The sequence below is a fragment of the Danio rerio genome, chromosome 20, assembly GCF_049306965.1.
Source record: "Danio rerio strain Tuebingen ecotype United States chromosome 20, GRCz12tu, whole genome shotgun sequence".
NCBI lineage: Eukaryota > Metazoa > Chordata > Actinopteri > Cypriniformes > Danionidae > Danio > Danio rerio.
The window spans coordinates 15,681,854-15,696,408 of NC_133195.1; the positions used below are offsets into that span (position 1 = coordinate 15,681,854).

The 14,555-nt window shown below is 37.4% G+C and overlaps 1 protein-coding gene across 5 annotated transcripts in view; it reads right to left on the reverse strand.

The window, feature by feature from the left end:
* Positions 1-12,682, reverse strand: part of dlgap2b (discs, large (Drosophila) homolog-associated protein 2b) — a 249,446-nt gene extending 236,764 nt beyond the window's left edge. For 3 of the 5 annotated variants that reach the window (XR_012395695.1, XM_073933251.1, XM_068215567.2), the window contains exons 1-2: positions 12,287-12,682; positions 11,751-11,805 (exon numbers count right to left, since the gene is read on the reverse strand). Coding sequence is in view for 2 of the 5 variants with exons in the window: in XM_073933251.1 (XP_073789352.1) it covers positions 11,751-11,805; positions 12,287-12,304 (73 nt within the window). In the remaining 3 variants the exon portion in view is untranslated. Of the gene's footprint in view, positions 1-11,750; positions 11,806-11,986; positions 12,087-12,286 lie in introns of those variants that run through there. The other 2 variants (XM_073933253.1, XM_073933250.1) reach the window with 2 other exon arrangements.
* Between the last annotated feature and the right edge of the window lie 1,873 nt (positions 12,683-14,555).

The window sequence follows — 14,555 nt, forward strand, 5'->3', positions numbered from 1 at the left end:
TGGACACTTCACGCACTCAACAGCCGCCAGTGATTATGCCGCCTCCTGATGGTGAATGCTGTTTTACTCATGGTAGGTATTATTTGGTACTTTGGTCATTTATTTCACTAATTTGGCAACTGTCAAACATCATCAGATAAACATTTTGTATTTACACTTGTTAAAAACCATTAGTGTTCAAAACGACACTACATAATAGAGATGCCACAATTCTAAATTTAATATTGAACCATTCGGTATGACATCCACAGTTCAATACGCACTTGAGAATTGCGGTTTTCTCTGTTTTACACTTAAATAATTTATGTGCGTTTTATATCTCCCCGTATTGACTGATTGTGTGTGCCTGTAAATCTACGAGCTGAGATGAGGAAACTCTTCCCCACAAGTAAATATCCAATTAATATGCTCTAAAGTTAGGGGGCGCTAAACAATCATTCCCCACTTTAACATGGGGAGCGGCGGTGAAGTGAGGCAACAGTACAAGGAAGCGCTGGCGTCTTTCAAATCTGCAGTGTTAGGACATTTCGGTTTTGCCCGCAAGTTTAATGCCAATAACAGAAAAAACAGTGAACAAAAAATAACCGTGTGCAAGCATAGTTTTACACATATAACCATGACTGCACATCTGCAGTGCCATCACTCAGCAATATCACTGTCTGAAGGCAGGATAGCAGAGAAGGTAATAAAGTCCTCCAAAAAGCAACAATCCCTTGCTAAATTCTTCGCCGTTTTCGGTGATTGGAGATGCAGGCTTTTGTCGTCTTATAAAAGCACTCGATCTGAGTTACAGACTACCATCTTGCACTTTTTACAGCACCGAGATAATTAAGATGGTTTATTTATATTTACTTAAGTACAAATATGTTTATTTTCGGCGAGGCAGTGGCACAGTAGGTAGTGCTGTTGCCTCACAGCAAGAAGGTCGCTGTGTCGCTGGTTCGAACCTCGGCTCAGTTGGCGTTTCTGTGTGGAGTTTGCATGTTCTCCCTGCCTTCGTGTGGGTTTCCTCCGGGTGCTCCGGTTTCCCCCACAGTCCAAAGACATGCGGTACAGGTGAATTGGGTAGGCTTAATTGTCCGTAGTGTATGAGTGTGTGTGTGGATGTTTCCCAGAGATGGGTTGTGGCTGGAAAGGCATCCGATGCGTAAAAACTTACTGGATAAGTTGGCGGTTCATTGCGCTGTGGTGACCCTGGATTAATAAAGGGACTAAGCCGACAAGAAAATGAATGAATGAATGTTTATTTTCAAAATGTAGAAATTTATGTGTTCCCCAGTTTGAACTATGACAGCTGTGACATTTCAGTGTTAATCTTTTTATACAATACACTAGCAACTATTGTACTTTTCTTGGCTTTTAAGTAAAATAAAAGGAGTATTGCAATAAATCGTTTTTATTTTTCTTTCCTTAACCTCTTCCTTTTCCTATTCCCTATAGAATAACAAAAAAACAAACACTTGTCAAGCCATAACAACCGAACCGAAAACAGTGTTAAAAAACCGAGATATGTATTGAATAATAGGCTAACTGTATTCTTGCATGCATACTACATACATATACTTTGCTGTTGAGTGTGTAGGTGCATAAGTACAAGTGCATTGTGTATATTGAGCTATTTGAGACAAAGCTACGGTTTTAAAACCGTAAAAACTTTATGGTATATTATTTAGGCAGGGGCGGTATAAGATTCTGACAGTATGATAACCTTTGTTAAAAATATCACGGCATTACAGTATTGTGATTACTGCTCCAAAATAAGTTATTTTTAAATGTCTGGGTAAAAAACAACAACTTTTCCCCCCACTGAACAGAATATTTTTAATTGTAGGAAACTTTTTTTAAATATTTTGAACCAGTAGATTTTGATGTGGATGTTTCTGCTGGAGATAAGGTTGCCCTAAAAAACTAAATCAAACAGTTGTTAAAAGCATGTTAAAAAAAATAAAAAATCTTACATATACATCAGAACCGGTATAACAGAAAATGTTAGCGGTTTTAAAACTTTGACTTTTCCAAATCGCAGTATACCTTGAAACCGTTTATCATCCCACGCCTAAAACTGTTCCTCCAGTATACGTTAGTTTTTTTCCAAAATATTTTAAAAACTGTTTATGTTTGTGTTGTAGTTTTACAAGTTGTTTAAAATGAAATATATTGTGTTCAAAAGGGGGAAAAAATTGTTGAGTTTTTACCCAGGTATTTACATACAGTGATCACACCGTGACGCCGTGAAACCATGATATTTTTATCCAAGGTTATCATACCTCCAGAAACTTGGACCAGCCCATGTCTGTGCACACAGGGCGCATGTACACCATGCAACACACTCGATGCCAACAGAAAACCATTTTTAAAAGTTGGCATTTGGTGTGATTAGGAACTGATCAGCCATTCATCACTCTCAGGAAACATGTCTGTCCACACTCTAAAGACGCAATCTCAGTTAATTTCATTCATTCATACATTTTATTTTCAGCTTAGTCCCTTTATTAATCTGGGGTCGCCACTGCGGAATAAACCGCCAACTTATCCAACATATGTTTTACGCAGCAGATGCCCTTCGAGCTGCAACCAATCTCTAGGAAACATCAACACACACTTATTCACATTCGTACACTACGGACAATTTAGCCTACCCAATTCACCTGTACTGCATGTGTACTGCGCCTGTACCGCTTTGGACTGGGGGAGCCAGAGCACCCAGAGAAAACCCACACGAACGCGGGGGGAACATGGAAACTCCATACAGAAACGCCAACTGACCCAGCTGAGGCTTGAACCAGCGACCTTCATGTTGTGAGGCGATAGCACTACCTACTGCGATAAAAGTTGATAAAAGTTCCGCTTTGAAATTTCAATTTAAATTATATTAAAATAGAAAACAGTAGTAAAATATATCTTATGAGAGTTTTAGTGATTTTTGCTGTTCTTTAAAAAAAAAGTGTGAGAAGAGACTTAATTCATCATTTTTCTTCGGCTTAATCACTTTATCCATCAGAGGTCGCCACAGCGGAATTAACTGCTTACTTATCCAGCATGTTTTACACAGAGCTATGAAAAGAGACTTATTGAAATAATTACATCTTTATGTTCTAAAACTTTTACCAGTAATTAGATTTTATTTTGCATGTGTGTTTGATAGCTGCTCATAGAAAACTACACATTTAAAGCTTTTTCTTTATAAATTTAGAGTGGCCCATATTATTTTACACCAGGGTGAGCACATCCAGTCCTGGAAGGTCACTTTATCCTTTCACGTTTAACTTCATCCATAATTAAACACAATATTTAAGCAATCCCAGAGAGATAGTGGCTATTTTTTTCAAGTGTGTTTGATAATAGATGGAGTTGAACGCCAAGACCAGAGCTGTCACCCCAGATATGGATGTGATGGTCCAAAAAAAATCTGCAAATCTCACAAAATTATTTTAATGGTCAAATAAAGTATCATAATCTGCTATATTGCCCCAACCTTAATATGGACAGTATGGAAATAAGCCAAATGTCAGTGTGTAGCACCATATGACCATTAGTTAGTCATTATTAGCACCCGAGCGACCTCTGGAAGAAAGCCGAGAGATAACATAAGGAGGGACACTAAAACATGACCAGTTTATTTTTATCCCAAAGGAGGAAGCACATGTTGCGCATGCTACCGATTATTACAAGCTTTAAATGTTGGCCACTTTATTAGGTACACCCAATTATCACTCATTAATTAAATATCTCATATTGCCAATCACAAAGCAGCAACTCAGTGCATTAAGGGCCAGTAGATGTGAGTGGTTTATTATAAATTAATTATTATTTAATTGTTAAATTAAGGTTTGTATAGCTGACATGTATATTTAAATAATAATAATAATAATAAGTGTTAAATAAAACATTTTTATCACACATAAATATCTGCTAAAATATTTCATAAACTATGATGGAAACACATTTACAGATGCATGCACACAAAAAACCGAATGCAAATTTTAAATTTTAATTGATCATGTGTTAACAAAAATGAGTGCAATAGGTAGGAATTAATGGACAAACCACATTGTTAAACATCTGAAAAAGCCAATAACAGCCAAAAAGCCAATATCTAGCATGATAAAACAGTCGGCCGACTCAACCCCACATAAGATCAGATGTAGTGACGAGTTACAGCCATTGAGAGAGCAAGTCATGGGCTGACTGCCCGTTGTGTTCAAATTCCATTTTTTTTTTTTTTTTTTTGGCTTCAGTTTATCAGGAAATGGTGATTTTGTTCTTTTTGACTTATTGGATAGAAATGGTGCTTTATTCACAAATAAATGATTATTGTTCCAGTTTTGCATGTAAGATTGATCACTATCTTTAGATGAAAATATAGCTAATAACAGTCAGTAAATCCACTGATGCACTATTGTCTGTGGAATGAAATGAAAAATAAATAATAAAGACAAACTGTTTAAAAAATCCCTTTGTCCGCATGGGTTTCCTCCACAATCCAAAACATGTTCATCCAGGGCATCCACTTTGTAAAACATATGCTAGATAAGTTGACGGTTCATTCCGCTGTGCAACCCCTGATTAATAAAGGGACTAAGCCGAAAATAAAATAAATGAATGAATGAATGTTTAAAAAGTTAAATTTGTGGAAATGGTTTAAATAATGTGCAATCTTGTGCTAAAAGTGCTGGAAATGGCAGTCTGCTAGCTGCAACTATTGCATCTTATTGGTCTTATTTACAGTACAATCGACCAATGCAGATTAATTTAAAATGCCAAAAAATCTGCCAGATTAATCGGTCGACCTCTAGTTCTAAGGGCAAAGTGGGTCAAGGTGCACTTAATAAAGTAGCTGGCAAATATCAACTCCAACAAAAACACCATAACAAACACAAACAATATACTACAGTACCTGACAAAAGTCTTGTTGCCAACTTAAGTTTTAGGAATAACAAATGACTTATTGTGTTTGACTTCCATGAGCTTAGAGGACTGCATTCATACATCTCTGCAATGACCTAAATCACTTATTAATAAAGTCATCTGGAATGGCAAAGAAAGTGTTTTTGCACTCCCAGAGTTCAACAAGATTCTTTAGATTAGTCTTCAATGCCTCCTCCTTCATCTTACCCCAGACATGCTCAATAATGTTCATATCTGGTGACTGGGCTGGCCAGTCCTGTAGCACCTTGACATTCTAGGCTTTCAGGATTTTTGATGTGGAGGCTGACGTATGAGAAGGAGCGCTATCCTGCTGAAGAATTGGCCTCTCTATGATTTGTAATGTAATGGGCAGCACAAATGTCTTAATACTTCAGGCTGTTGATGTTGAAATTCACTCTGCTAAACTCTCACACGCCGCCATACTGAATGTAACCCCAAACCATGATTTTTCCTTCACCAAACTTGACTGATTTCTGTGAGAATCTTGGGTCCATGTGGGTTCCAATAGGACTTCGGCAGTATTTGTGATGATTGGGATGCAGTTCAACAGATGAAAAATCTACCTTCTGACACTTTTCTAAATGATCAACTAGAATCAACAAGTTATTATTTTCTGCTCTGACAACTGGGATAAATGACAAGACTTTTGTTAAGTAATGTATGCTTAGTATATAATTCATCTTTTAGGTTTAATTTTTACTGATCCAATGCAGCTATATTGCTGAAATACAGAATTACTGCCAGAAATAATCAGTTACTGGCTTTGGATAAGCAGCCACTGGGTTGGTCGGCATCAACTCTGTAAAAGATATTCCGATATTGAAGTAATCTAGATAGCCACAAGTGTAACACATCTTACTGTGGTATGTCTATTTCAGACAAAGAAACCTCAAAATAGCATGCAAAAATGGCAGTAACCGTTGGTCAGTCAGACGGTTTCTTAAGCTGCAGAAAAAGCTGCAATCTGAAAAGGACTTTATCCCATTAGTCAAACGTCTGGCTGCGCAAGAGTTTCATTTAATTCATCTTCAACTGAACGCCGATAACACAATTCCAATTTCAAAGATCGCAGCATGTTTGTCCTCCAAAGCCCATTCAGCCGTCGCTCACAGGTTTCCCCAGCGGAAGATAAAAGCCGCAGGGGTTCAGGAATCCCCCTCTGTCACCATGGGAACAGCTGAGAGATCCACTACAGGTGGCTTTGCGTCCCTGAACCCATTTAGTCCAGCCAATTGAATCTCTTCAAATGCCTGACATGAGTCTTTTAGGGCTGACGTTTGCACTGAATGTAGTCTGCTTCAAGGGAAGCCCGATAGTCTCTGACACTGTTTACACCTGGAATTAATGTTCATTTTCTGTCAATCCTGTTGCAAGTGATGGACTCTAAATACATGTATAAACGAGGTCGAACACATAAAAACTTTCATTTATATCCAGAAATTGCTGTGTTAGTGTAAGTTGACATGTACTTGCAAAGTTTCTGATAATTAAATTAAATGTCTGTTGAAGGAGCTGTATCAGCAGATATTAAGCAGTCAGTCTGCTAATAGTGTAACTATTAGTCAAATTTATTCTAATAATTAATTAGCTAGTATTTTCAATGCAAGTTTTAGTCAACAAAATGTGCAATAGGGACAATCAAAATCCATTGTTACCGAGTTATATGCTGTTTTTTGCAACTATCAATATGTGAGGTAGAGAAATCACTTTTAAATTTCAAATTCGCTATCAGACTTGGACTCTGTGTACATCAGTTAATTTTTAAGATATAAAAAAGCTAACTGAAATTAAATGTTTCAATTTAAATCCTGTAATTTAGTTTAAATTGTATATACTGTCACCTGACGGACAATGCAGAGACTTTGGAGAGCTAATCAAGGCAGATTCTGCTTGACTGGTGTATTAAGCGTCAAACTTCTTATAAATGTCTTATGTGATTGTGTTATAATTGCAATAAGACTCAAAGTGATGTTTTCTATTTTGTTTTAAATATTATAAAATAAATTAGGAAATGACCCATGGCAACTTTAATGTAAAATAGCTTGGTATGTTTATCTTCTGCCCACAACTCTCAAAGATATTTGGTATTTGGCCCCTCATACAAAAATGTTTGGGTACACCTGGTTTAGAGGAAATTAAAAAAAAAAAACAGCCCCCACCCCAACGCAATATTTCTTTTCTGTTGGAAGTACATCAATACTGTAATAAAAGTCTCTGCAAATTAAATACTTGTTTTTAATTGTGGTAAGGTTAGAAAAAATAGAAACAAAGGATTTATATGCATAAAGAATAGTTAAGGAATTGCAGAAAAGTACCAGCCCTGTCATATGTGAACAACAGTTATATGTCTCCCTCTGGTGGCGAGATGAGCTTTTTCTCGGAACAGTGACAATTATACCAGGTCATTCACAAAATAACATCTACTATAACTTGAATTAGTCGGCCATTTTGCTTCGTAAGCACTTGTATTTATCTAATCATCAGAGACATTGAAATTTGTGACTAATTTCTGTCGAAATTACAATTAATTCCAAATAAATTTTATGTTCTCTGTGTTACTGTCCTCGCTGTCCTGTCTTTATTATCAGTCTAATCTGTCGATACATAATAAAAGTCTCCTCACCAGCGACAGACCAAAACATTTGTCCTGAAAGTAATGAATGAGCAACTGCAAAATAGATGAATGGGACAAACAACCCAAAATATGTCAAAATGTCGCCATCTAAAGGGACACTGACAAAATATCACAACTTTATCTGACAGAAAAATGGCAAGAAAATGGAGAAAACCAGACAGGAATCAAATGAACCCAATCACATGAGGGCATCTTCTGCATTGCAATGAAATCCACCTCACTTTTGAAACATCACAGAATTGAGACAGATTAGAAATGTCCTCAGAGACAACAGCACATCCTGACATAACCATAACAAATTCCAGAACCAACATTTTTAAATGTGCTTTACGTTTCTTTTCATATGAACAATCTGATAACAAAGAGCGTTGTGTCAGAATACAATTTGAATGCTTTCACATTTTGCTTATTGTTCCTGGATATGAATAATAAGCATCCGATACTGGATCAAACGAACAGATCTGAGCATGTTCAGCATAACCTCCAATGACATCAGCCTCCCTCGTCTCCATAGAAACAGCAGCAGGGCTCTCAAAATATTCACTGGTATATTGAAGTAAACTACAGCCATGCAGGACATTGTGGGCTGATGCACAGTCGACTGGACAGCTTCCTTTTCATCAAACGTGGGCTTCAGAATTTGAAGTAAAATGCATGCGGTGGTTCATCAGCAAACCTTGAGCGCCTTTAAAGAGAGAGTTCACCCAAAGAATTTAAATCTACTCACGATTTCTTTACCCTCAAGTGGTTCTAATACCCTCAAGAGATATTTTGAAGAATGCTGAAAGCCGGAAACCATTATTTGCCACCGTAATTATTTATCGAAGACAATGGTTGGTCTATAGATTTCGTCTTTGAACAAGTAAAGGTTGTGTATATTAGGCCATAATGTTCGTTTTTGGGTGAACTATCCTTTTAAACCCTGAAGGAGAGTGTTTGATTAACACTGGACATCCCAAAAACAGAAATTCCATGCTGAAAACTAAGATGATTCAGCAAATAAACAGCTTAAAACCAGCTCATGAACAGCAAGAACCAGCTTAAACCAGCAAACGTGTCAAAACCTACCTAACCAACACATACTGTTTATTTTCAGCAGGGTTGTGCTCTGCCTTTGCTTCTCTTTTAAATTCAACAAAATATGCAGACACTAGATGCTGAAGAATGAAGTACTTGCCAACACTGAACATTAGAAACAGTGCATTTAGATGTAACACAAGTCATGCACGTGTTCCTTATGTAAAGACATTCTTTGGCAAACACTAGATGATTCCAGTGGTTTAACTTTACAGTGAATAATTAAGCAAATGGCACAGAGAGAACAAAAAATGACTGCTCTTGGAGTGATATTTTGATGGTTTTGGGATTTATGGTTTGTTCAAACCAGCATACAGAAGATTTCATTAAACAGTTCCTCCAAAAATGTTAATTCTGTAGCCTTTTTTTCAGAGATGAAGTTAATCTATATTACTATCTTCCTTCAGTGGAACACAAAAACCATTCAAAGGTTTGGTATTTATTTTTAATGTCTCATATGCTCACTAAGGCTTAACCAACCATTAACACTGCATGTAATGGAAGACAAACGGCCATTACAGTATCTGAATTTTAGCTCTACCTTAGCACATACTTTTTCAATTCCAGTCAGACTCATCATTCTTTGGAAGATGTCAAGTGGATTTACTTTTTGCAGCACATTGTCAACATCAGTGTCTTCTCCCCACCGGGCACTTTGATGTCAAAATGACATCAAATTGACATCTAACATCGGCGTCAAAAACTACGTCAACAATGAATTACAGGACTGAGGCAATGTAAGATGTGAGTTTGATGTCATTTTGACATCAATACAGTTTACATGCATTGTATGAAAACAAAAGTCATTGTGAATTTGGAATTTAAGCTTTCATATGAATAACCATTTTTTATATTATATTACTTTTTATCTTTTATTTTGGTGGCCAACAGGGCGTATTTTGGTTTAGCATTTTTGACATTAGTAAGTTTTGACACTGACAATTCAATGTCGTTTTGACATTAATGTGCCCACTGGGTTATACCAGTCAACATTGGGAAGTGAAAATATTAGTTACAACCAAATATCATTCCCTTTTTCTTCACAGTATATATTAAATATACATTCTGATTTAAGTTACAATAGTTTTTAGCTAATTAATCTCTCATTTAGATTTTTTGTTTGATGATCAATAACTCACTTTTAGAATGCACAGATATGTAATGAAAGCATTTGATTGTTTTAACTATTTATTCATTTATGCATTCATTCATTTTCCTTCGACTTAGTCCTTTTATTTTTCAGGGGTCACCACAGTGGAATAAACCACTAACTTATCCAGCATATGTTTTACGCAGGGATTGCCCTTCCAGTTGCAACCCAGTACTGGAAAACATCCATACACTCTCACATTCATCCACTACAACCAATTGCTAAATACCCATCTTAATTTAGAATTTATGTTAATTTAATTTGTTAAGAAAGACTCATATTATTGGTATGTTGGCCAATGTATATGCTAAGTGTATGTACCCAGTCTTATTTAGAGTGCTGAGATGTACAACGTTACAGAGGACTTATTTTATTTTTTTGTTCTAACTTCCAAGTGGCCTATAGCCTATGTTTGTTATGAATAAATTATGTTGAAACATGTATAAACGACTCATTCTTGAAAAAAAGGCAAAAGAGCTGTGTGCAGGTGTACATTTGAATAATGTCGGACTATAAACGGGTTTGGACTTTTAAAAAGATGTCAATCCAAGTATACTTGTCAGGCTCGGGCCAAATTCTGTCAGGCTCAGGCCCTGTCGGATCTCACTTTTAAAGCCTGATTACAGCTCTAACTCGAACCAACAACCTTCTTGCTGTGAGGCGACAGTGCTAACCACTGAGCCACTGTGTCACCCTCTATTTATTCTCATTTAAGCAAAATAATTGGGTTTACAACAAAACTCACAATAAAGATGAACATACTTACACATTACTATGTGTATCAACAGGAGTATTGACAGGTATGCGCTCATGTATACCAGGGGTATCTAATTTCGGTCCAGGATGGCCGGTGTCCTACAGATTTTAGCTCCAACTTGCCTGAACACACCTGCAAGGATGTTTTTAGAAAGCCTAGTGAGAGCTTGATTAGCTAGCCCAGGTGTGTCTGATTGGAATTGGAACTAAACTTTGCAGGACACCGGCCCTGTAGGACCGAGTGTGGACACCCCTGATGTAGACCATAAACTGGCGTTACGCAAAATAGTTACAAATGCATGTTTGTTCATGAGGTAAGAGTGAAACAACTCTGCAAGTTTCTGCATGTAAATCACTTTTTTCAGTGCTTTTAGTTCAGAAAACAACTGCTTCACAAACGTTTCTCTTTTATGTTTCTGTTCTTTTGTTATTTGACTGCCTTTTGGTTCCACTGTATGAAAGACACCCAGTGGACAACCTGATGTCAAAACAACATCAAAAACATGTCAGAAAGCATGTCAAAAATGCTAATTAATTTGATGTCAATTGACTATTCATTGATGTCAAAACGACATCAAATTTACATCTCACATTGGCAAAAAAAAATCCAGGGTAAAATCGTAATTGAAGCTTTAAGATGAATGAAACTTTTTTATATTATAATCAGTGGCGTGTATCATCGTCTATGCTGTCGCAAAATGTGAAGAAAATTCTTCATCACGATAATAGTTTGATTGCTGTGTTTACATGTCTGTACTGCACTATTGACTGTACTGCATACTCCACATGTCTTAATTCGATTTCTATTTAATTCGATTATGATTGTAGTCGCATTAAATCAATTAAAAAATAAATAAATAAATAAATCGCTGTTTACATGGTAGACTCTTAACCAGTCTTCATATTAAAATCATATTATTGGTGTCCATGAAAACATACGTCAAATGGACGTTAAGGTTCTGGCCTCAAATCGATTAGCATTGTTTACTATTTATTTATTTATTTTTTTGGCATGGGTAATAAACTTCAAAACTGTTTCTTTTTGTATCAAGGGGGTCATACATGTGCTCAAGTTTGATTTAAAAAAAGGCCAGAACTTTCATTTGTTGGAGTGAACTATTACTTTAAGCCCATTGCCGTCACTTAGCTTGGAGTCAAGATGAGAGAAAATTCTCTAAATATTCATTTCCTCCTGTCTCTTACCTGGACTCTTGTCAAGGAAAAGGCAGCAATGTGTCTGCAGTATCCATGGTAACACCTGTGGCAGATGGAGAAATGAAGATGGAAATAGTACAATTTCACTGAGACAACGAGACAATCGGTGGATGAAGGGAGGAGGATGAGACTGATGAGATAGAAACCGTTTGACTCTGACTGGGGGGCATGCTAACTCAAGTTAATGTTCTCATCGACCTCCTGACTAAAAAAACAGGACATACTCCTCCACAATCCACAGCAGATCTTTAACATTTCCAGCAAACCCATACTACTCGAAAGTTAACTGATACCGTTACACAGAACATCGAGTTCAGAATGCGAGACGCATGATGTCATCGCTGTTTTAACAGCAGGTGGGAATCAAATCCAATTATGACTAATAATGACATCAGCAGAATGACACCTGAATCACTAAGTTAAAAACAGTTCTGAATTGGCAAGGTCATCGTTATTGATGAGCAGAATTGGCACTAATACAGCATTATGTTTTATTTCTATCGATCAGCACCGGCTTGCGATACCTTTTTCAGGGCTGACATTCTCCACGGGCTTGTAGCATAGCTTCAGTCCTGGATGTGAATGCGGATGTTGTTTGTACGCTCACACACACACACACGCGACCAGGCAGGTGTGTTTCAGTAGTCCATGGTTTTAACACAAACACATGTGTTCAGCTGCAATGCGCTCGCATCAGCAGAAACCCTGCAGCAGACCCTCCGCATGATGCGCGCCGGACGCTCCGCTCGCCTCCACAACACCCTACTGCTGCTTTAAACACACACAATGAGTTAAAAACTGATGTCTTCATTTGATTATGGAAACGCAAATGAAGCCTTGTGAGGAAAGAAAGTGACCGTGGTGGCGGAGAGACGTTAAAGAAAAGCGTCCCTGCAAACGCAATAACTTGACAACTTTTTAGAAGCTTCGTCCACTAGGTGGAGCCAAATTAGATAGATAGATAGATAGATAGATAGATAGATAGATAGATAGATAGATAGATAGATAGATAGATAGATAGATAGATAGATAGATAGATAGACAGACAGACAGACAGACAGACAGACAGACAGACAGACAGACAACCAGACAACCAGACAGACAGGGTCAAGACGATCTATTGCAGTTCAAACAGAGCATTAGAATGGGGAAGAAAGGTGATGTAAGTAACTTTGAAAGTGGCATAGTTAGTTGGCATTTTAGTAACTGCTGATCTACTGGGATTTTCACGCACAACCATCTCTAGGGTTTCATTCATTCATTTTCTTGTCGGCTTAGTCCCTTTATTATTCCGGGGTCGCCACAGCGAAATGAACCGCCAACTTATCCAGCAAGTTTTTACGCAGCGGATGCCCTTCAAGCTCTGAGAAACATCCACACACACATTCACACACACACTCATACAGTACAGACAATTTACCCTACCCAATTCACCTGTACCGCATGTTTTTGGACTGTGGGGGAAACCGGAGCACCCGGAGGAAATCCACGCAAAGGCAGGAAGAACATGCAAACTCCACACAGAAACACCAACTGAGTCGAGGTTCGAACCAGCGACCTTCTTGCTGTGAGGCGACAGCACTACCTACTGCGCCACTGCCTCGCCATCTCTAGGGTTTACAGAGATGTAATTACAAACAAATTGGACAATAGAACACTGGAAAAACGTTGCATGGTCTGATGAGTAGTACACTAAAGTTAGCAACAGATTTTGTATTTTTCAGATCAATAACTCATGACCGAAACATAATGTTCCTCTGCTGCGACATTCGGGTGGGGTCAGAATGGCGTCAACAAATTGAAAGCATGTAACCATTCTGCCTTGTAGCCTATCAACAGTTTATGCTGGTGGTGGTGTAATGGTGTGGGGGATATTGGCACACTCTCTAGGCCCATTAGTACTAATTGCGCTGACAGCCTACCTGAGTTGCTGTAGCTGACCATGTCCATCACTTTATGACGACAGTGTATCCATCTTCTGACGGCTACTTTAAAGCGTGAATCCTCTCAGACTGGTTACTTGAACATGACAGTGAGTTCACTGTACTCAAAAGGCTTCACCAGATAACGTCTGCAAAACAACTACTAGCCCAACATTGGCTGCCTCCTTATAATTTGGAAAAGTACAAGTGGTTGGTAAAACTTCAGGACAATATAACCTTGGAATTATCCACTCCCCGACTTGTTACAAATAAGTACATTAAAGATCCGGACATCAGCTGCTGACAAAATCTCCATGATTATTGCACAAATCAATGATCAGGTTCCAGAATGATCGCCTTACTTTGTATAATTGATACTTTCTAGTGTATTTTGTTTGTGTTTTTCTGTTAAATGGGGGAGGGGGGGTAGATGGGTGTTGGGCACAATTTGAACTGATACATTTCATTATATTTTTATTCTGCCTGTATGTCTTAACTAAAAATTAAAAAAATAAAATAAAAAGAATAGTGTGCAGTGTAATTTGTGTATCTTGTGTAATAAGTGTAAATCACTGAATTTGTTGAATTTCCCACATGTTCCAACGACAATAAACTATTCTATTCTATTCCATCATGTCATATATAATTTTTCGAACCAAACTAGTAAAATGTCATGCGGTGATTCTAGTTGCTCAACTAGGCCACAATACACCACAGCTTACTGTACAGTTTATCAGTTTTTTTTAATACTACAGTATGTTAAAGTAATCATTAACAAAATGCTGTAAATACCATAAAATACACTTAATACACAAAATTTCAGTATGGTATACAAACACAATACAATACAGTATTTTCTTTTCAAGCAGGT